Raw genomic sequence first — 20,478 nt, 5'->3', positions numbered from 1 at the left:
AGGGAGAAGCCAGTGGAAAAATAGAAGTAAGTCACACAGAGGAGTTCAAATCCATGTGTCTCCGCTGTGGATGTGGGTCAAAGGTTAGGGTGTAAGCGTATCTATAAATAGTTCTACTGTGGCACACCTGTGCTGCCATTCTTTTAGATGACTTCGAGGTTGTTGCCCACAGAAACTGCAGAGTTTAGTCCCTGGGGTTTGGGACTGGATTGTCTGGAAATTCATTTGCTGCCTGGCCCATTTGTCAGCTGTGGTGTCTAAGTGATATTCCAGGGCCTGGATGGTGACAAGTTCCTTTTTCCTGACAATGTAAAACTGGAATACTTTCTCCACTTTTTAGTGTCTTCAGCATATTTCTGCATATAAACTCTCATCTACTATTAGGCTTATAGGGGTGGGGCTGTCTACCTCCCGGTGGCCACACCCTTTAACAAATGGCTTCCCCCTACCTCAGTAACCATCAGCTGTCAACAATTCCTCAGTTAGGGATGGAGCTGTGTGAGCCCCAGCCACATCCACGCTGGGGTGTGGATTGGCCTAGTCTTGTGCATTCATGATTATAGTGACCATGCCTTGTCTAGATCATGTGAGTTCATGGCTGCAACAGCCGTGTTAGGAAGGTACTCTAAGGCACTTTCTGACCTGCCTGATCTAACTTTCTTCCTACCCCCTCTTCCACCAAGTTCCCTGTACCTCGGGGAGGTAAATACAGTTGTCCCGTTCAGGGCTAGACACTCACAGTCACGTATTCCCAGCACTCCAAATAGTCACGAATCTCTGCATTGATGGCTGCCAAATGCAGGATGGAAGCGTCTGTGACCAAAACCGAGAACAGCATCCCTCTGTGGGTACAAAGATTTCGAAGGCTTCTTAACGATATCTTCGTCTAACAATTTAATTGTGTGTGTGTGTGTGTGTGTGTGTGTGTGTGTGTGTGGCATTTGTGACAGACTTTTGCTAGGAGGCACTGGATGGCTTTCAAACCTGAGACCCTGCCTCGGCTTCCCAAGAGCAGGGATTACAGGTGTGTGCTCGCCGCAAGTGATGCTTTGTGTCTTGTGGATGAGACCAGTTCCATTCCATAGAAGAGGCATCTGAGGTACAGTGGCTCCTGACTCCTAAGACAGGGACACAGGGCATTGCGCTTATAGTCGGGGGGAACTTTGGGGCAGACCCCTTCAAGTTCAGCAGAGAAGAAGCATAAACCTCTGTGTGCCGTGGTGTGGTGAACTTTTGGTGGTGCCAGGGCTGAGGGCTGGGAAGGTGCTGTGGTTCCTTGTGCTGTTTGTCAAGAGTTCGCTGCTGGTGTTGGTCAGCAGCGCATCACCGGGTCCTGCCCACTGTGTTTTATTTCAGCAGGTATGTGTCTCTAAGCCAGTGTCTCCCTGGTAGCATTGGGATCTCCATTTCTAGAGGTCCCAGTGCAGGACGCTCAGTGAGTGATGGATGAGTCCAAGGACCTGACTCCTTGGACTGGCATGGCAGGAAGAAGATGAAGTGTGTCCTTATGAATGGTGACTGTCTCAAACTCAGAGAGCAGAGAGGGAGCTACAGAAAGCTCGGGCTTCGTGCTTAAATACACTTTACAGGGACAAAAATTCCACAGCGAGGCACAAAGTTCCTTATGTGTACACGTCATCGCCCGGGGAACAGAGTGTCAACTTGGGCACAGTTTCCTACTTGGCTAAATGCAGTGGCGTGAGCCATCTTAATCAGCACACTATACCTGCTGTGGAATGTGATATCTTGTGTGTTTAGGTAATCGAGAGCAGGGTGTGAGTTCTCGCTGGATAGGACTAGATCCCAATAATTCCCTATTGCTTAGTGCTAGGTCAGCAGAGGGGGATCAGTGCTCAAAGGCCAGCATGCTGGTCTCTGTGTCCCTTGGCACCCATTGACATGCCCCCTCAAACACCACGTGGCTGCCTCACAAAAATCACAGGAAAGTTGTTTAGCATCATCTGTGTCTCCTGGGTTCCAGAGAATTGCTTGCTGTCGCTTAGTCCAACAATTAGCATTTTAAGTAGTTGGTATTGATTGAAGGAACCTGCTCGTCAAGGGGGAGAGCCTAGAGCAATGTGGTAAGAGTATTTATCTCAATCCACAAGGCCTGACCAGAGTCTACAAGAAGTATTTAGTGAGAAGCTACTGGGGTATTTGACAAGCCTGGGAAATGCAGATCTGTTGGGTTTGGCCCACATTTTGCTGCTACGAGAGCGTACACTTGATTTTCAATGCCTTTAAAAGGAAATCCCTCAGAGAAGACTTTTTCGTGTTTAAGGTTGACCATCTGGTCTGGATTCCGTAGAAGTAAACATGACATTTAAGATCTGGTTCAAAACCTGTTCCCCATCTCGAGATAAGTGAGCAGTCCTTTCAGTTTAGAGGCTTGAGATCTCGCTTGGATCCTCGTCCCTTTCACTTCCGGTTTTCTTTGCTAGCGTCCTTTGGAGGAGGGTAGAGGGCCAGGACTGGAGATAGGATGGGTGGGAGGTTCCCACACAACCAAGCTTTATGGAACACATGTCCCTTTCCTGGGCACATGACCACCCACCCCACCTTCTGGTTCCTGGGGGGGTGGGGGAGACACGCCCACCCAGTCCTTAGTGGTTTTTCAGAGTTGCCAAGTCATTTCAGCCAATGAACAGGGTGGCATACGAGGGGGAAAAGCTGAAAATGCATTCATTTCGGTTTGAACGTAGCATGCAAGGCAAGCAGTTCAAAGAATTCCCCCTTCCAGTTTACCTTCTTGATTCTCTCTGGTGCGCAGTTATCCCACCTACCCCCCATTGCCCTTACGTTTAATTCATCCAAGTATGAGAATGGCCCCCATACCCCCAGGGGTTCATTCCAACATTCCAAGACTCCTGAGAGATGATTAGTGTCATTGTCAGTGACTAACTCCCCGCCCCCCCCCTCTCTCTCTGTGTGTGTGTGTGTGTGTGTGTGTGCTAGCTAGTTTTGTGTCAACTTGACACAAGCTGGAGTTATCACAGAGAAAGGAGTCCCAGTTGGGGAAATGCCTCCATGAGATCCAGCTGTAAGGCATTTTCTCAATTAGTGATCAAGGGGGGAGGGTCCAGCCCATGGTGGGTGGTGCCATCCCTGGGCTGGTAGACCTGGGTTCTATAAGAAAGCAGGCTGAGCAAGCCAGGGGAAGCAAGCCAGTAAGTGACATCCCTCCATGGCCTCTGCACCAGCTCCTGCTTCCTGACCTGCTTGAGTTCCAGTCCTGACTTCCTTTGGTGATGAACAGTAATGTGGAAGTGTGAGCTGAATAAGCCCTTTCCTCCCCAACTTGCTTCTTGGTCATGGTGTTTTGTGCAGGAGTAGAAGAAACCTTGACTAAGACAGTGTATGTATATGTTTATATTCCTTTAATATACATAAATTATGACATATAAATACAATATATTATAATAATGTATAATGAGGGATGATTGTAGTAATGAACACATATTTAGGAAGCACAGACCATGGCTAGATAGTATTTAAATTCATTCCAGTGACAAACTGTCACTTGGAGCCGGCCTAGGAAATTGCTACTCCTTGCCTTTAAATTTGTTTTCTATGATTTCTCAAAGACTGGGCTCTTCCCGGTGATTACAGTCTAGCCTGTTGCACAGCGACCTGGAGGTTCTTTAAGAACAAAATGGAAATCACCACTCAACGTAAGTTACTGTGCGGGGTATGGGCAGTGACGTAACAGTGCACAACAGGTCCAGACGTGTTAGAACCTGCCTAAGCTGGACAATGTGGAAAGGGAGGGTGTTCTGTGACTCTACCTATGAGCTAGCGTGTATCGCATGTGATGCACATTTTATTTTATTTTTAACCACATGCATGCATGTGTGTCTGTGTGTGGGTATGCACAGACAACTTTAGGTGCTTGGGGAGACCAGAAGAAGGTTCTGGATCGCCTGAAACTGGAAATATAGCCTGTTGTGGGCTGCTCGGTGGTGGATGCTGGGTTTGGAACTCTGCCAGAGTGGTATGCACTCTCTTTTATTTCTTGAGATCGTATTTGTGTTTTATTTTCTATGTCTATGGGTGTTTGCCTGGATTTACATATGTACAGAGAGGCCAGATGAGGATGTTACGCTCTCTGGGACTGGGGTCGAACAAATGTGCATTCCCATGTGGGTGCTTGGAAATTGACCCCAAGATCCTCTGGGAGCTCAGCCAGTGCTCTTAACCACGGGGCCATCTCTTTAGCTCCTGTATATGCACCTTTTAAGACAGAAAGACAAGAAATATCCCAGCTTATTCCACAGGCTTCATCCGTCTCTCTTTGCTGCTTGCTTGAAGCTGATTTAGGATCTGCTGTAGATATACACCCTTGTACGTCCTAAACACAACAAAATATATCAATTGTGTGAGACAGCACACTATATCGCAAGTCTTAGGCACAGGTCATAAATATCACAAATATTGGAATACTTTCCTCTTCTTGCTGCCAGGCAAAATATTTTCAGATCCACAGCCCGGGTTGCTTTTGAGTGTGTTAAGCCTTCTTGGGTAGGGATGGAATGTGAGCATTTTTGCAGTTTCTGTAGCTGACTCCCGTTTCTGTGACTGTTCTGTAAGTTCACTGAGCTCTTCAGAGAGGTTCATTCTATCTGTTCTACTCACTTATCTAGCATGTGTCTGTCTCTTGCTGCGATTAAATGCTGACCAAAAGTCACTCGGGGGAAGAAAAGGTTTATTTCGTTGGCAGGTTACAGTGGGTCACGGAGGGAGACCCTAGGTAGGATCCTGGAGGCTGTAATTGAACTAGAGACCTTGAAGGGATGTGGCTTGCTAGCTTGTTTCTGGCTCATGCTCAGATACCTTTCTGGTACACTGGGCCACCTGCCTGGGGACTGTCCCCACAGTAGGCTTTACTGATCAGCAATCTGAAAATGCTCTACAGCTGAATTTGATGGATGAGACTTCTTAACTGAGGTCCCCCCTCTCTGGGAGTGTCGATTTGACAGCAAAACAACCAGGGCATGGGGCGTGGAGTTGGATCGTGAAGTGGGGAGAATTTAATTGTGCCACAGATACAGAAATGGAAGGAAACTGGAGATGCCAGCAGCCAGGATGGGAGATACCAAGAGACAGCTAAACATGGGGTAGAAGGAGAACAGGAGATAGCCGAGAACTATTTTTCTCTTCCTTCCTCTCCTTTCCCCCTCTCCTTCTCTCTGTCTCTCCCTCAGACTGTTGTCTCGTCTGGCTTAATTTTGCTATAGTTTATGCTTCAAATATCTCAGAATTTTGATATAAACACACACACATGCACACACGCACACACCACAATTATTAGGATGTTTTATCTCCCGAGATGGTTAGTAGGATTTTCTTACTAGAGGAAGGGGCCTTGAAAGACAGCCTCCCCTTCACTGCAAGTGTTGAGAGGGTGACTAAAGGGCTTGCTGAGGCACTGACATGCCCCTCACACGACCTCACACGATCTGACCAATGGCCATTCAGGTCTCCAGGGAAGGCGTGTCTAATCCAGAGCTGGAGGGTCGCATTCAGCCAAGTAGAGTTATGAATGCAGCTCAGTAAACACCCATAAACTTTATGATACTGCATTTCTGCATTTCCTGAGGGGGGCAACTCAACTGTGGGATTTTTAACCAGCAATTTGGCAACTTAACAATTACATGTTGTAATGTCAGACAGTTGGAATGTGCCTGGGTCTAACTTTCTCTGGTACCACTAACCCACAGTTTCATGATTTCTGAGCCATTGCTGTCATAGGTACAGGTAGATAATTTTGTAGTTTTGATGACAACTTCCTTGAGATAGGAACATACTGTATCACTCTTGTTTATAAAACACACACACACACACACACACACACACACACACCACACATCTCTTTAAGTTGTATAGTTAATGATCTTACACTTAGAACTACGAGGCTGCAATCAAGTGCAGAACATTTTCACTATCTCCTGAGAAAACCGTTTCCTCTGCATATTGGGGACATCAACTTCCTTCAGGGATTCAGCCCGCCTGAGAGTTTCATACAGATAGAAATGTATGACTATGATGTTACTGATAATGGCTTCCTTGACCCAGTAAGATTATTTCAGGTCATACATGTGATCACATGCATCAGATCCACTCTCTTATTTTTTAATGACAGTCTGATTTGACTCTTAAGGTTTATTTATTTTGTTTTATGTGAATGGGTGTCTTGCCTGCCTATATGTCTATGCACCATGTGCATGCAGTACCCAGGGAGACCAGAAGAGGGTGCCATATTCTTTGTAACTAGAGTTACAGACAATTGTGAGCTGCCAGTTAGTTGCTATGAACGGAGCCGCTATAGGAGCAGCCAGTGCTTTTAACCACTGAGCCATGTCTCCAGCCTCTGCGGATACTTTTGTTAGTCTTTATGGCTCATTGACTGCTCTTTACAACCCTGGGAAGAGAGACTTGGAAGAACCAACACCTCTTTTCCCGCAGCATGGCGCTTTTAGTACGTTTGAGACCCCACCAGTTGCACAGGCTGGTTGACTGCCTTGAGTCTTTCACCGCACTGCACAGCACCAGGAGTCTCTTAGCCTGGGTTAGAGAGGGCCCTGCAGGCATGCCCACGGCATGGGGGGGGAGCAGGGAAGGGGATGGGGTACAAGGAATTTGTTCTGCAGGAGGCGGAGGAGCACCCGAGGGGTACTAGCAAAAAGATGAGAGGATCAGAATATGAGTCCAAGTCTGAGGTGAGGTAACAGGGCAGCAGGAGGTGTGGGAGGTGTGGCGGGGTGGGGGAGGGGAAGGGGAGATGGGAGGGGGAGATCGGAGGAAATCAGGTTGTTGAGAAGTAGAGAGGCCCTCACCCCCTCACCCCCACAGCAGAAGTGCAATGGCATCCAGTCATGGTTGGAAGTGGCTGTACCTGAGATGTGAAGGTGGTGGTACCAGGCAGCGGTGAGGCCTGAGACCAGAGTGTAGGAGAGAAGGGAACACCACCTCTGAGCAGCCTGTCTGGTTGCTTGGCAACACTTGATTGGTTGAGGGGTGAGAGACTGGGCTAATTCTTCCAACTCACTCACTGTATTGACATGGAGGGGCAGTGGGGGGAGGGAAGAAGGGAGGCAGGGAGGGAGTGAGGGAGAACATGGAAGCCAAGATTCCCTTGTGGCCATTGTTTCACGTAGAGCAGAGACGAGTGTGTGTTGGGTCAAGTGGGATATACAGTCTGTCCCTTCCACACCCTGTCTCCCTACCCGCGGAGCTCAGGCGCACTGGGCAAGTTGGAGGAGGGTCCATTGTGGTGTTGAAGCCAGGATGCTTTGCACAGTATTTTCCTCTAAAGGAGGGAACTCAGATGTGACATGGACAAAGCCCTTTACAGATGCTTCAGACAGTAGTTCTCGGCCAATGGGAGGAGCAAAGCACACAGGGCTACCCTAGTGAGGAACGTGCCTGCCACAGGTAGTCTTGCAGGTGTAGACACACACTCACCGGTGCCCGTGTCTTGAAAATACCAGTTCCTCTATCCTTATCATCTGGACCTCCTTAGGCCAGCTGTGGTGGCTGTTGTCAATTATCAACTCTATTGATGGTCCTCTGGTCCTTTCTATGAAGGATCATCTTTACTGTATTGAGGTGAGAAGAGCTCCCCACTGTGGGAGGCACCATTCCCCTGGGCGAGCCTGCCTGCCACAGCACCCATCCTTCTGTTTCCCAACTGTGGATTCAATGCGACCAGCTGCGTCAAGCCTCCACCTCACCTCCCCGGCTTCCTCACCTTGGTGAAGTGTACCTTGAACTATGAGGAGAAACACTTCCTCCCTTAAGCTGTGTTTGTCGGGTATTTGTAGCATAGAAACACGAAAACAAAACTTAAGAGCCAGTGTTTCCAACCGAGATATTTTTTTTTTTTTTTTTCTGAATGTACTGTAGTCCCCTTATGAACCTAGTCCAGACTTCATGACTGTCCAAGCTGGGCCACAGGGTGACGGTGACTCTGTCTGCACCCGAGCATGTGGTTCTAGCAACTGTTCCCTAAGCCTATGCTTCCACACTTTAGTGACTGGGGAGTGCCACCGTCCCATCGTAGCAGAATTTCCCATTGTTTTGCAAGGCTTTCCGGCGATCCTTATTTTCCCAATGTACAAGGACCAGAGAGACAGTAGAACGCAGCCACATGGTACGGAAGTATGGAGAATATTTTGTAAAGGAGAAAGGTCCAATTCTCTCCAGCTACCCAAATGCAATCCCCCACCACAGCTGCTAAGTGATAATCAGTCACAGGCTACAGACTCCTTTGCCTGTGTGAGCTCCTGAAGGAAGCATGGAGGGAGGAACAAGTGAACCCTCCCACTGTGAGCTCTCTCCATCAGAAACCCTTCCCTTTGCAACACCTCCCCACTTCGAGCCCTCCACACCTCAAGTCCTCCCCACCTCGAACCCTCCCCACCTCAAACCCTTCCCACCTCAAGTCCTCCCCACCAGGAGTCCTCCCCATGTTGAATCCTCCTCACCATGAGCCCACTCCACCTTGAGCCCTCCCCATCTCAAGCCCTCCCCATCTCGAGCCCTCCCCACCTCAAATCCTCCACACCTCAAGCCCTCCCCACCTCGAGTCCTCCCCATCAGGCTGTCTCCACATGACTGGGATCCAGTGTCTCCAGGATCTTCTCACCTTTAAAGGGCCACTGTTTTCAGGTTGTCGATGACACAAGTCCTTTCTTGTCATTTTTCTCCAAGGGCAGCTTAAAAAAAAACAAAAACAAAAACAAAAAAAAACCAAAAAAAAAAAAAAAAAAAAACCTGTTCCTTTTATGGAACTGGATATTTTTCCCCCCAAAGGGCTGAAAGAGGAATAAGAAGCCAGGCTTTGTGCTGTTCTCCACAAAACATGACACCAGTGCCATTTCACTCCTGTTACTAAATAAATAAGCTTTCTAAAAATACCTCCAGAGTTCCAGGCCATCCAAACATATTTGCAGAATGTAGCAAATAATCTGAAATGACTATTTCCCAAGGGTTTTCTTTATATTAGAATTTTATTATATTAAATATAGTCTTGTATTAAGAAAATCAAATCCCTGGGGTATCCACATTCATCTTTTCTCCCTTCACCTCTCACTGCACATAAATGAGGTCGGATGTCACCAGATGTCGCTGCTCAAAGGTTGATTTTCCTTCTCTTTCTGGGGGACTCTTCTTGAGGGTGAAAAAGGCTGCAGGCACTTCCTCGATGCTCAGTGCTTGCGTGCTCTCCCCACCTTTCTAACTCAGAGTCCATTTTTAGGGAAAGGTGCCTCCATGGAACCCTGTGCTTCCTAATGTCATGTGGGGACACAGTTTGGTAGCTATGCAGTTATGACCGGGATCAGAAATTCAGTCCAGCAACGGCAAAGCAACACACATAAATTAAGTTGTCTCTGAGTGACTGCTCATTATCTTTCTTTGCAAGTTGAGTCTCGAGAGGTGCAACGAGTGTCTGTCTCCCCGGTGTGAGGCTTAATATTGTTTGGTTTTATTGGAAAATGTGTGGGTGTTGTTTGAAACCGCCCAGGCTGAAGGCACATGCGCAGGAAGTTCCTTTCTGTAAGAGAAAATCTAGGTGGGCTTGACAGGTCACCGTCACCACCACTATCACCTCTGTCAGCCTGTCACCACCATTCACAATCAACATCACACTCATTACACCATCATCATGACCAGGTTCATGTAACCATCATTACTGTCACCAATATCACCATCATCGACACCATAACTATCATCATCAACATCACTGTCACCACCATCACCATTGACATCACCACGACCAGCATCACCATTAGCACCATCATCATCAACATCACCATCAACATCACCAACATCACTATCAACATAAACATCACCAATATCACCATGACTATCTACCATCAATATCAACATCACCATCACCACCATCACCATCATCACCATTAACATCAATATCACCATGACTATCATCATTAATATCACCATCATCACCATCATCACCACCATCATCACCATCACCCCTACCACTTCTGCTTCACTCCCTGTACTTAGTTTTTCCTAGGCAAGGGTAAGCATGTGTCCTCTCATCAAATTCTCACACAACCCAGCAGGTCAGGGACTCAACGCCTGGTGTCTGCCCTGCTTCCTTCCTGGGGCAACATATACACCTGTTTTCCTTTTCTGTTGCTTAATTCCTCTGTTTCTAGGGAACACTGTTACCAAGTATCCAATTGTGTCTATGAAAACCTACTCAGGCCCGGGATGCTTAAGTAACTACAGCTTTTGCTGGTCACAAAATATATACTGATAAGCATCCTACACAAGTCCAGGTCTTGATGAATGTCCCGTTGTGAGAAGATGCCTTCCTGTAACACTCATTTCTTGCATACCTACTATGTGTCAGGAAATATTCTAGTCCCACAGGATAAAGCAACTAATATAATTGCCACAAATCCTTAGCTCACCTCCATTGGTTGTTCCCTACTTAATAGAAGCCCAAAGGACTACATCATTTTGGCTTGGCATGGGTAGTAAGGTCACCTCCCAAGAGCTAAAGGGGTTAAACTGAATGGGAGAGTGGCTCCCAAAAGGAAGTTGGTGTTCCCAACAAGATGATGCAGGAAGCTGCCAAGCAAAAAAGCCAAGGACTGCCATGAGTGGACCCTTAGTGTGCAGACAGCAGGTTCTGTGGTTCTGATACTGTCCTTGTCCTGTGACTCAGGTCCTGACACTCTCTGCCCCCTCAGGTCTCCGTGAGGCTCTGTCTTGCTGAGTCACCTCTCTCTTCTCTTTCATCCCAGCTCCAGATGAAGAAGACTGAGCGGGCAGCCTCGCTGAACACTGTGGTGCCCCTGCCCCGCAGCGCCTACTGGCAGCATATCACAAGGCAGCATAGCACGGGGCAGCTGTACCACCTGCAAGGTAAGCAGCACACACAGCCTGCATGGGACTCCATGCCCGGATGCTCACATGAGGGACCCGTTTAGCTGCTGTATGCCACCATGTCTCCTCCCAAGCTGAGGATCTCCATTGAGGCCTCATGACCCTGGGTTCTTCATTTCTGCATTCCTGATCCTAAAGGTTTGCATCAATCCAGGTGACTTGGGGAGTTTGTTTAAAATATAGATTCTTAGACCCTTAGCCAGAGCCACAGCAGTCCTAGAGCTTGAGGTCCCAGGAAGAGGCTCAGTAAGCCATCTTTTGGAGGGATATTTGTATAAAGTCTGCCCAAGGGCTAGAGAGTCCAGGTTCTAGAAACAATCCTCTGGGCTCAAGAGTAATGGGTCAATATCACTAGGGAACTGTCAGATATGCAGAATCTCAGGACTTTCTCCAGATATTTTAAAATGGGGGGTGGTCTTCCACCCTGTAGTGCTTGAACAAGACCTGAGGTGCTTCTCCTGAACAGTCTTGATAGGAATCATTGTTCTAGAACCACAAGGGAGGATGAGGTCCCTTCCTCTTGAGAAATAAATTCTCTGAAGTAGGATGGATGGATGGATGGATGGATGATGAATAGATAGATTGGTGGATGGGTGGGTGGGTGGATGGATAGATAGATGGATGAATGGATGGGTGGATGATGGATGGATGGATGGATAGATTGATGGATGGGTAGATAGATGGGTGGATGGATAGATGGACAAATGGATGGGTGGATGGATGGATAGATGATGGATGGGTAGATGGATGGGTAAATGGGTGGATAGATGATGGATGGGTAGATGGATGGGTGGATGGATGGATAGATGATGGATGGGTAGATGGATGGGTGGATGGATAGATGGACAAATGGATGGGTGGATGGATGGATAGATGATGGATGGACAAATGGATGGGTGGATGGATGGATAGATGATGGATGGGTAGATGGATGGGTGGATGGATGGATAGATGATGGATGGACAAATGGATGGGTGGATGGATGGATAGATGATGGATGGACAAATGGATGGGTGGATGGATGGATAGATGATGGATGGGTAGATGGATGGGTGGATGGATGGATAGATGATGGATGGGTAGATGGGTGGGTGGATGGGTGGATAGATGATGGATGGGTAGATGGATGGGTGGATGGGTGGATAGATATGGATGGGTAGATGGGTGGATGGATGGATGGATAGATGATGGATGGATAGATGATGGATGGGTAGATGGGTGGGTGGATGGATGGATAGATGATGGATGGATAGATGATGGATGGACAAATGGATGGGTGGATGGATGGATAGATGATGGATAGATGATGGATGGGTGGATGGATGGATAGATGATGGATGGGTAGATGGATGGGTGGATGGATGGATAGATGATGGATGGGTAGATGGATGGGTGGATGGATGGATAGATGATGGATGGGTAGATGGATGGGTGGATGGATGGATAGATGATGGATGGGTAGATGGATGGGTGGATGGATGGATAGATGATGGATGGACAAATGGATGGGTGGATGGATGGATAGATGATGGATGGGTAGATGGATGGGTACATGGGTGGATAGATGGTGAGTAGTTGGGTGGATGGACATAGAGAGGGTGACCATAGCAAGTTCCATCTCTTGTCTTCCATATCTGCTCTGTGCTCAAACCTTGGCTGCCCTTCAGTGCTTCCTGCTGACAGCCCTCCCCTGGCAGGTTTTTTTCTTCTTCTGGAATATGCTCTACAACTCTAGTCTGCCCTTCCTCACTTGCCGTGTCTCCCACTCAGACATTTCCATTTGTTGTTGGTGCACAAACCTGGTTAGCAGCACTCCTGAGATGAAGGAGCCAGGCTCCTCGATGGGAACCAGACCACAGTTGGAATTTCATTGTTTATTAGTAATGGCTACATTTTCTGGGGAGCAACGGTGTCTAAGAGGGCAAGCATGTCACAGCTGCGTCCATCCTGGTGTATTCTGGGTCCCACACTGGCTCATCGTCATGTACTGAAAGGTGGGATGTGAGAAAACACAGTCTCCGTTCTTCCTGAGATAGGATCTCATGTAGCCCAGGCTGGCTCTAAACTTACTGTGTAGCCAAGGAGGACCTTGACTTTCTGATGCCTTTGTCTCCGTATCCTGATTGCTGGGATTGTGACATCATGTCTGGAAGACAGAACTCAGAGCTTTGGGCATATGAAGCAGACGGTCTACCAACTGAGCTCCCAAGCGCCACTGGGTCTTCCTGACTCCATGTTCCTCATGCTAGCATAGGAACTGCATAGATGTTGGAAAAGATGGGTCCCGAGAGGCTGGAAAAGAATCCAAGGAAAGGTTGACTCTGCCCAAATTATCTACATTGATGGAGTTGAAGCTGAAATTTCCTGGCATCTCTTATGTGATGAATCCGACAGTCAGACTTTATCGGACTGGTTTGAGAAAAATAGGCCTCACCTTCTCAAATTTAGGCTGACAGTACCCCCTGCTGGTAAGTCTAGGAATAGTTTCACTATTGGCACAGCGAAGGAGGCAGCTGGCTTTGACTTGTGCTACATTCATGAAAGTGTACACAACCAACGTGTCTTCTCTGCCCCTCCCACGCCTTCCATTTTCCATGTAGTAGAATTCTGTGGTTAGGAGAATACAAAATGAACACGGGAATACTCTTTAGCATAAAATCTGGAAGAAACCCATGAACGAGGAACAGTGAACATAATTTTGCTGGCCTACATATCTGAAGAAGCCTCTCAGCAAAGCAACAGATTAAAAAAGAAAATTAAATGATTTCATAATGCAGACGATGGCCAAAAAGTCCACCATGTAAAAACTGGCACCCTGCAAAGATAATTCTCTGGGCAGGCCAGAGGCACCTCAATGGGTACGTTCATCAGACACTGAGCTGGACCCGGGTTACATCTCAAGGACCTGGGTAACTGGAGAGAGAATTAAATCCCCCAAGTTGTTCTCTGACCTCAACATGTGTGCAGTGATGTGTGTACAGATGTGTCCACACACATGAACTAAATAGTAAAATGTATAAAAAAGTTATTCTCTGCAGGACACCTAACATGCTAGTGTCTTTAATCGGGTAACTTGGGAAGGATTCCTTTTTATTTGTTATGAAGACTTTAGGAACCAGAAGAGCTGTTGATGCCTCTGAGATTAGCTATCTGCTGAGGATTTAATGTTCTTCTTTCTCATCTATCTGTGCACCTATTGACTCAGTGCCTGTTTATTGAGCATATACTTTCTGCTAGCACCATATGGATGACAGGCATGTGTCTTCCCGCTGGCAGCTTGCAAACTAATAGCCCCGAGTGGCAATGAATTAAACATTCGTCTCAATTTTACAGATTTATTTATTGATTTTGTGTATGTGAGTACACTGTTGCTGTCCTCAGACACACCAGAAGAGGGCATCGGATCCCATTACAGATGTTTGTGAGCCATCATGTGGTTGCTGGGAGTTGAACTCAGGACCGCTGGAAGAGCAGGCAGTGCTCTCAACTGCTGAGCCATTTCTCCAGCCCCAAAGCACTTTCTACCTAATCGGATCAACTGCAAAGGTCCTGAGGCAGAAATGTGTGCGGATATGGAGAAAGGGATTGGATGATGGGACTGGTGGCCAAGGTGTACATGGGGTGCTGAGGGGACTGGGTACAGCAGTGTCAGACTTGAATCCTGTTTTGATTCTAATATTGCAGAGAATCTGGGGACGGGGGAGGGGTAGCAAAGGAGCAGCCTCATGGCTTCTCACAGGAGGCGTGGAGTGTCTGGCCTCAACTCAGAGTGTTAATCACATTCGGAACCTTCAGCCTCCTGTCAGAGATCTCCCATTGTGCCAGGATTTCCGGAACACCCTCACCAGTCTGCCTTGCAGATAAAATCATTCGTTTCAAAACAAAACCAGGGAAAAGCAAGCCCCGGTGCCCCTCTCAGACAGGAAACTGAAGCGTGGCGTCACGTGTGTCTCCGAGGGAATCTACCATATGGCCTTCTTTCCATCCTCTCGGTGAGGATCTGCGCAGCTGGAATTGGCAAGATCAGCTCATAGTCGCCGCCGCCGCCGCCGCCGCCGCCGCTGCCGCCATCCTCCTCCTCCGCTTCTCTGTTGTAAAAAATAACGGATTGGAGACATGGCCATCAATTCTAAGGATCATGGGACTCATTGGTGGAGCAATGGGCAAGGGACCCCTGGCAGTCATCAGATGGTTCTTAGCTCTGAGAGGAGGCCCCGCCCCCAGCGTCAGTCGCGGGCCCACATGCTATGATCAGAATGTTTTCATGGGGTTGAGCCCAGCCGGTGCAGATTCATGTCCATTCTCAGGAGGAGAGATTCTTGGAGCCAGTGGCGAGCCTGGGGATCTGGTTTGTTTTCTGAAGCCGTCCGCTAACTCTCCTACAAGCTGTAGCAGTTCAGAAAGGCTGTGGCTCACATCTGCTGGGCCATGGGGGGTCATGCAGTGAGTGAAGGGTGACAGTGTGGATCTGGTGGGACCTTCGTCAAGGTTATATGCATTCCGAACATTATCTGAGAGCTGCCTGAAGTCACCTCTAGTCAGCCATGTGGCGGGCCAGAATGTACCCGAGCCCAGGTGTGTGGACTCCAGGCTGGTACTGGCTTTATCACCCCAAGTGGGTAGACAGCCCTCTAGTTCCTCATTTCCTGTCCAAAGCCAAACGCAGCTCTCACGCCTCACTGAAGAATTCACTTGGGCCCTCATGTTGTCGTCTGTCAGTTTTCATGGGAGCTTCTGGAGTTTAAGGAGCTGCTGAAAAGGGCCTCACACTTGACTCGAGATGTGGATTTTCCCCGAATGCCGTCATCAAGCAATAATAAAAACACACTGGAATATATGCCGGCTAGTTCTAGCACCACCGTGGATACTGTGTTTTCATGTTGCAGATGGGCTTCAGAAAGAGACTAGAACGCATGCCTGGGAGTGAGACATGACTGGGAACACCTCTGTAGGCCAGGGATTTAGTCTGGGTTCAGATTTGAGGCTTGCAAGTGTCCATACTTTTGTGTCTCTCTTTAAAAAAAAGTGTGTGTGTGTGTGACATATACAATAGTGGGATGTGTGTGAGGTCATGTTTGTATGTATATGTTTGTGAGGTCATGTATGTGCATGCATGTGTGCGTATGTGCCTGTGTGTATATATGTGTGTACGTCTGTGTGCATGTGTGCATATGTGTGTGCTCATGTGTGTGTAGTGCATGTGTGTTTATGTATATACATGTGTGTGCCTGTGTGTGCATGGGTATATGTGTGTGTGCCTGTGTGTATATGTGTGTGCCTCTGTGTGCATGTGTGTCCTGGTGTGTGTACCTCTGTGTGTGTGCATATGTGTGTCCCTGGGCAGGACATTGATGGCATGTGTGTGAGGAGATCAGAGGCCAGCTTTTGGGATTTGTTCTTTCCTTCCACCATGTGGATTCTAAGGACTGACCTCCGATTCTCAGGGTTGGAGACAGGCACACATAGAATCATCTAACTCACCCCGAGCTTTGGTTCTCTTTGGATCTGTTTTAGTTTGGGGCAGAGATTGTGATAACTCTGCAAACGGTGTCAGCTCACAAATCCCCGTGCTTCCCTTAATCCCCAGTAGGACTGCGTGGGAGAATGAAAGGCGTCTTCCCTTTCATCTTTTAGAAGTGAGAGTTTGTGTTTCTTCTGGGGGCTGTGGAGGGTGATGGGGGCTGAGGCCTAAGGGCTCCAGGTTGCTGTGATGGAGGGAAAGTCAGCTGAAGGCCCTGGAGCCGCAGAGCCACCAACGACCTTTTCCTTTTGTCGAAACAGTTACACACAACGTGTTTTTGAAAGTGTGCCCAAGTATCTATGCTTGCTGGATCTCCAGGTTCCTCTTCCTTGTGCCCCACCTCTGTGCCCACTGAGAACGCCCTCAGCCCTGTAAATTTTCTGCTTGTGCCATCCCTGGCCAGCAGGTGGCAGTAAAGCATCTTTGTTTTATCAGCTTAAGGGTGCCTGGCTGTCAGGCTGGGCAAACTGGTTTCTCCCGGGCTCTGCCTTCGAGCCCCCTTCCTGTGTTTCTTAATACAGTTTTACATGGATGTACATGCTTACTCACTGTGTGTTCGCTGTGGCTGCCACCCTGATGTTTGTATACTTAGTTTCACTCCCTGGTTCTGTATAGAGGAAGCCTGCCAATCCCTGCATTAACTCTGGGGTGGGGGCATTTTTTTTTTTATTTTTCTTTCTTTCATTAATTAATACACTTTATATCCCAATAACAGCCCCTTCCTCCAAGTCCCCCCCCACCTCATCCCTCCTTCCCCTTCACCTCTGACAAGGGAGAGGTCCTCTTTGGATACTAACTCACCCAGGCACCTCTAGTCACTGCAGGACTAGGTACAATGTCCCACTGAGGCCAGACAGGACAGGCCAGATAGGGGAACAGGGTCCACTGTCAGGCAACAGAGTCAGGACAAGCCCCCCACTCTAGCTGTTGGGAGACCAGCATGAAGACCAAGCTGCTCATTTGTTATGTCTGTAATGTGTGGGGTTGGGGAGTCTGGATCCAGCCCATGGATGCTCTTTGGTTGGTGTTTTCTGAGAACCCCAAGGGTCCAGGTTTGATGACTCCATTGGTTTTCTTGTGGAGTCTCTGTTCCCTCTAGGATTCTCAGTTCTTCCCCCAACTCTTCCACAAGATTTCCAGAGCTCCAGTTACTGTTTGGCTGTGGGTCTCTATCTCTGTTTCAGTCAGTGCTGGGTGGAGCCTCTCAGAGGACTGTTACGTTAGGCTCCTGTCTGCACACATAGCAGAGCATCATCAAGACTGTCAGGGATTGGCTCCTGCCCATGGGATGGGTGTCAAGTTGGGCCAGTTATTGGGCCATTCTCTCTGTCTCTGATCCATCTTTGTCCCTGTAGTTCTTTGTAGGCAGGACAAGTTTTGGGTCAAAGGTTTTATGGGTGGGTTGCTGTCCTTATCTCTTTACTGGGAGTCCTGCCTGGCTACAGGAGGTGCCCACTTCAGGCTTCATATCCACCACTGCTAGGAGTCTTAGCTAGAGTCAGCCTCATAGACTCCTGGAGCCTCCCCTTACCCCAGTCTCTGGCACAATCCTAGAGATGCTCCCCCACCCCCACCCCAGACTCCCATCCACTCTCCTGGCCCTCTCTCCCCTGGCTCTCTCAAGGGGGGCATTCTTGTTCATTTGGCTGGAAACTGAATTGGAATAGAGGAAGTTAAACAAAGTCTCCCATCTATCAGTGACATAAGAAAATGCTCAATACTGTCTTATTTTGAGTCAGGTTTGCAAAGTCTACATCAAATTAAGTCCCCCTGGTCTTGTTTCCCATGCATCCCCTTTGAGTACCATGACACAGGGAGGAACTACAGATGAAAATTTAAGGAGTAACACAGCTGTTAACAGACTGACCAGAGCTGAATGTAAAGGCAAAATGCAAATGATATGTTAATCACATGCAAATGATATGCTAATCAAGCACTCCCAGGTGACACATGTTGGCATATCTCTGTGTGTGACTTTAGGGATACGGTCTCCTGTCCTGAGCATGACACTTTTCACTGGTAAATTTAATCAATTGTATTACTAGCCAATTTGATCTTGGGATTTCCTGAGAGATAACTGTTTGTCTTCTCTAATTCTTTTTGGAAAAGATGTCACCAGCCCGCTGAAGCTTCATCGGACAGAGACTTTCCCAGCCTACCGGGCTGAGCACTGACAGCGACCACCAAGAGCTCTTAGCACATTTGTGTTGCATCAGCCACAGATCCACGGCAGGACGGCACAGAGGGACAGCCAGGGCAAGTGCAGAATGAGAAAAAGCAGCTTCGCACCCTGCTAATGTGCGTGACCACGGGAAACGCTGTGGCGCAGCCCATGTACATGCAATTTCCCTTTTTTTCCCTTTTTTTTTTCTTTAAAGACAGCCCTAACCTCCTGGAGACATGTTGGATAATTTAAACCCACCCCATTTTTATAGCCGGATGGAAGGAGTTGGCGTCGATACTACGGACTGATTTTCTATTGGTGACAAGTGCCCCCTTGTGCCTCTCTGAGTCTGTCTTTTGGTGGATTTGTGTGATTTTCCTTGTAAGTGTTTCAGTCCTAAGACAGTCAACATGGACAATAAAATGCCTCTTCAGTATTTGCTAGTTCTTTGTGCGCTATCCCTCGGTGACTAGTGCTGTGGTTCTGCCTAACTCAGGATTTGGCTATATTCCCAATGAGTTAAATCAACATTTCCACTCATTCTTTTCAAGACCCCCTCCAAGGACCCATGAATACCGCTTACAATGTAACATGCATTCTCCTCACCCCCCCCTTAACCTCCAAACATTTTTATTTAGAGTAGACTACTTGTATAAGGCATTTTAAAGAAAGCAGCTTTACCACCCATATGGTCCTTGGGTCCTGGTGCCATTTTTTCCTATACCCCCACTTGATGTATCTGGAGTGTGGATACACTGGGTTCTTTGTTGTGTTTGGCACAAATCCAGCCCCGGTCACATCTGTCCATTCATCCATTAATTGGATCTGGAGTCATCTTGTTTCCAGTGCTCCGCTGGACTCTGGGGACAAAGAGGTACAAAGACTCAGGCTCTGTTGCCAAGAACCTTGATTCCTTCCAGAGGAGGGCATCAAAGGAATAAAGATGTAATTACAGTATTGAGTGGTACCTGCTCAGTGGACCTCCAGGGGCGATGGGCTTCTAAAAAGAAGGTCATTCTCTTCTTCAACCTGTGTCACTGGGGAGGTACCAGATGGGAATAGAATCTCGTGACAATTAGAGAGGTTATGTTCTTACCAGGCTGGAAAAGCAAGCTGGGGCACTCACCTTGCTCACTGCCATGTCTCTTAATTAAACTTGATCTTCAGGTAGCAGTGCTTATGTGGTGTTTGAAAATGGAAGTGAGGTCCAAATTCCACACGAAACAGGGGTATGTTTTAGAGGGCCCCATGTATCTTGAATTCAAATCGACCTGGATGGTCTGTGTGTTTCTTTGCTGAGTTTGACAACTACAGTGTTCAGCCTTAGAGCTGATCCTGGCAGCTGAACCCCTGATAGATAGATGGGTGTCAGATGGACAGATAGGAATAGAAGGTCAGATTCATATCTTTGGAATAGGGTTCTTTCTGTTTGGGAGAATTCACCTTGAATACATACTTCTGTACACTAGCTCCTCTGAAATCACTATTTTCATGGAAGAAAATACCTAATGAGTTTCAGGGGAGAAAATACATTGCAGAGGCTCCCACAGGACCCTGGAACATCCCACTGCTGTTTGAGCTTTTCTAAAAGGGCTCAAACAGGAGATAGACACTCATTATAACCCCATAATGTTGGCCTAGCTAAAAACCCAAGCCTGCTAAGCTAAACCCACTGCTTGTTAGAGAGCTGGGATCCCAAGGACACCATTGGTCAGGACCTTTCTCAGGAGATGAGAGATCTCAGGGGAGAGGTCTGCAGTCATCTAATAATTAATGAATCGACTAGGGTGACACAGTGGCTTGGGTCTGATGGCCTCCCAGAATGCATCTGCACTCTGTCTGGGTTCTCTGCAGCCTCCTCCCACCCCCCAACGTT

At 47.8% G+C, this 20,478-nt stretch overlaps 1 protein-coding gene across 1 annotated transcript in view; it reads left to right on the top strand.

Moving 5' to 3' along the window:
- The window catches only part of DOK5 (docking protein 5), a 136,533-nt gene extending 117,597 nt beyond the window's left edge, over window positions 1-18,936 (top strand). The window contains exons 7-8 of the mRNA XM_080925733.1: window positions 10,776-10,896; window positions 18,548-18,936. Coding sequence (XP_080781859.1) covers window positions 10,776-10,896; window positions 18,548-18,612 — 186 coding nt within the window. The 3' untranslated portion in view covers window positions 18,613-18,936. The remainder of the gene's footprint in view (window positions 1-10,775; window positions 10,897-18,547) is intronic.
- Window positions 18,937-20,478: the final 1,542 nt, after the last annotated feature.

The sequence above is a fragment of the Micromys minutus genome, assembly GCF_963924665.1.
Source record: "Micromys minutus genome assembly, chromosome: 11".
In the NCBI taxonomy this organism is placed as follows: domain Eukaryota; kingdom Metazoa; phylum Chordata; class Mammalia; order Rodentia; family Muridae; genus Micromys; species Micromys minutus.
This window is presented reverse-complemented; position numbering and strand designations above follow the sequence as displayed.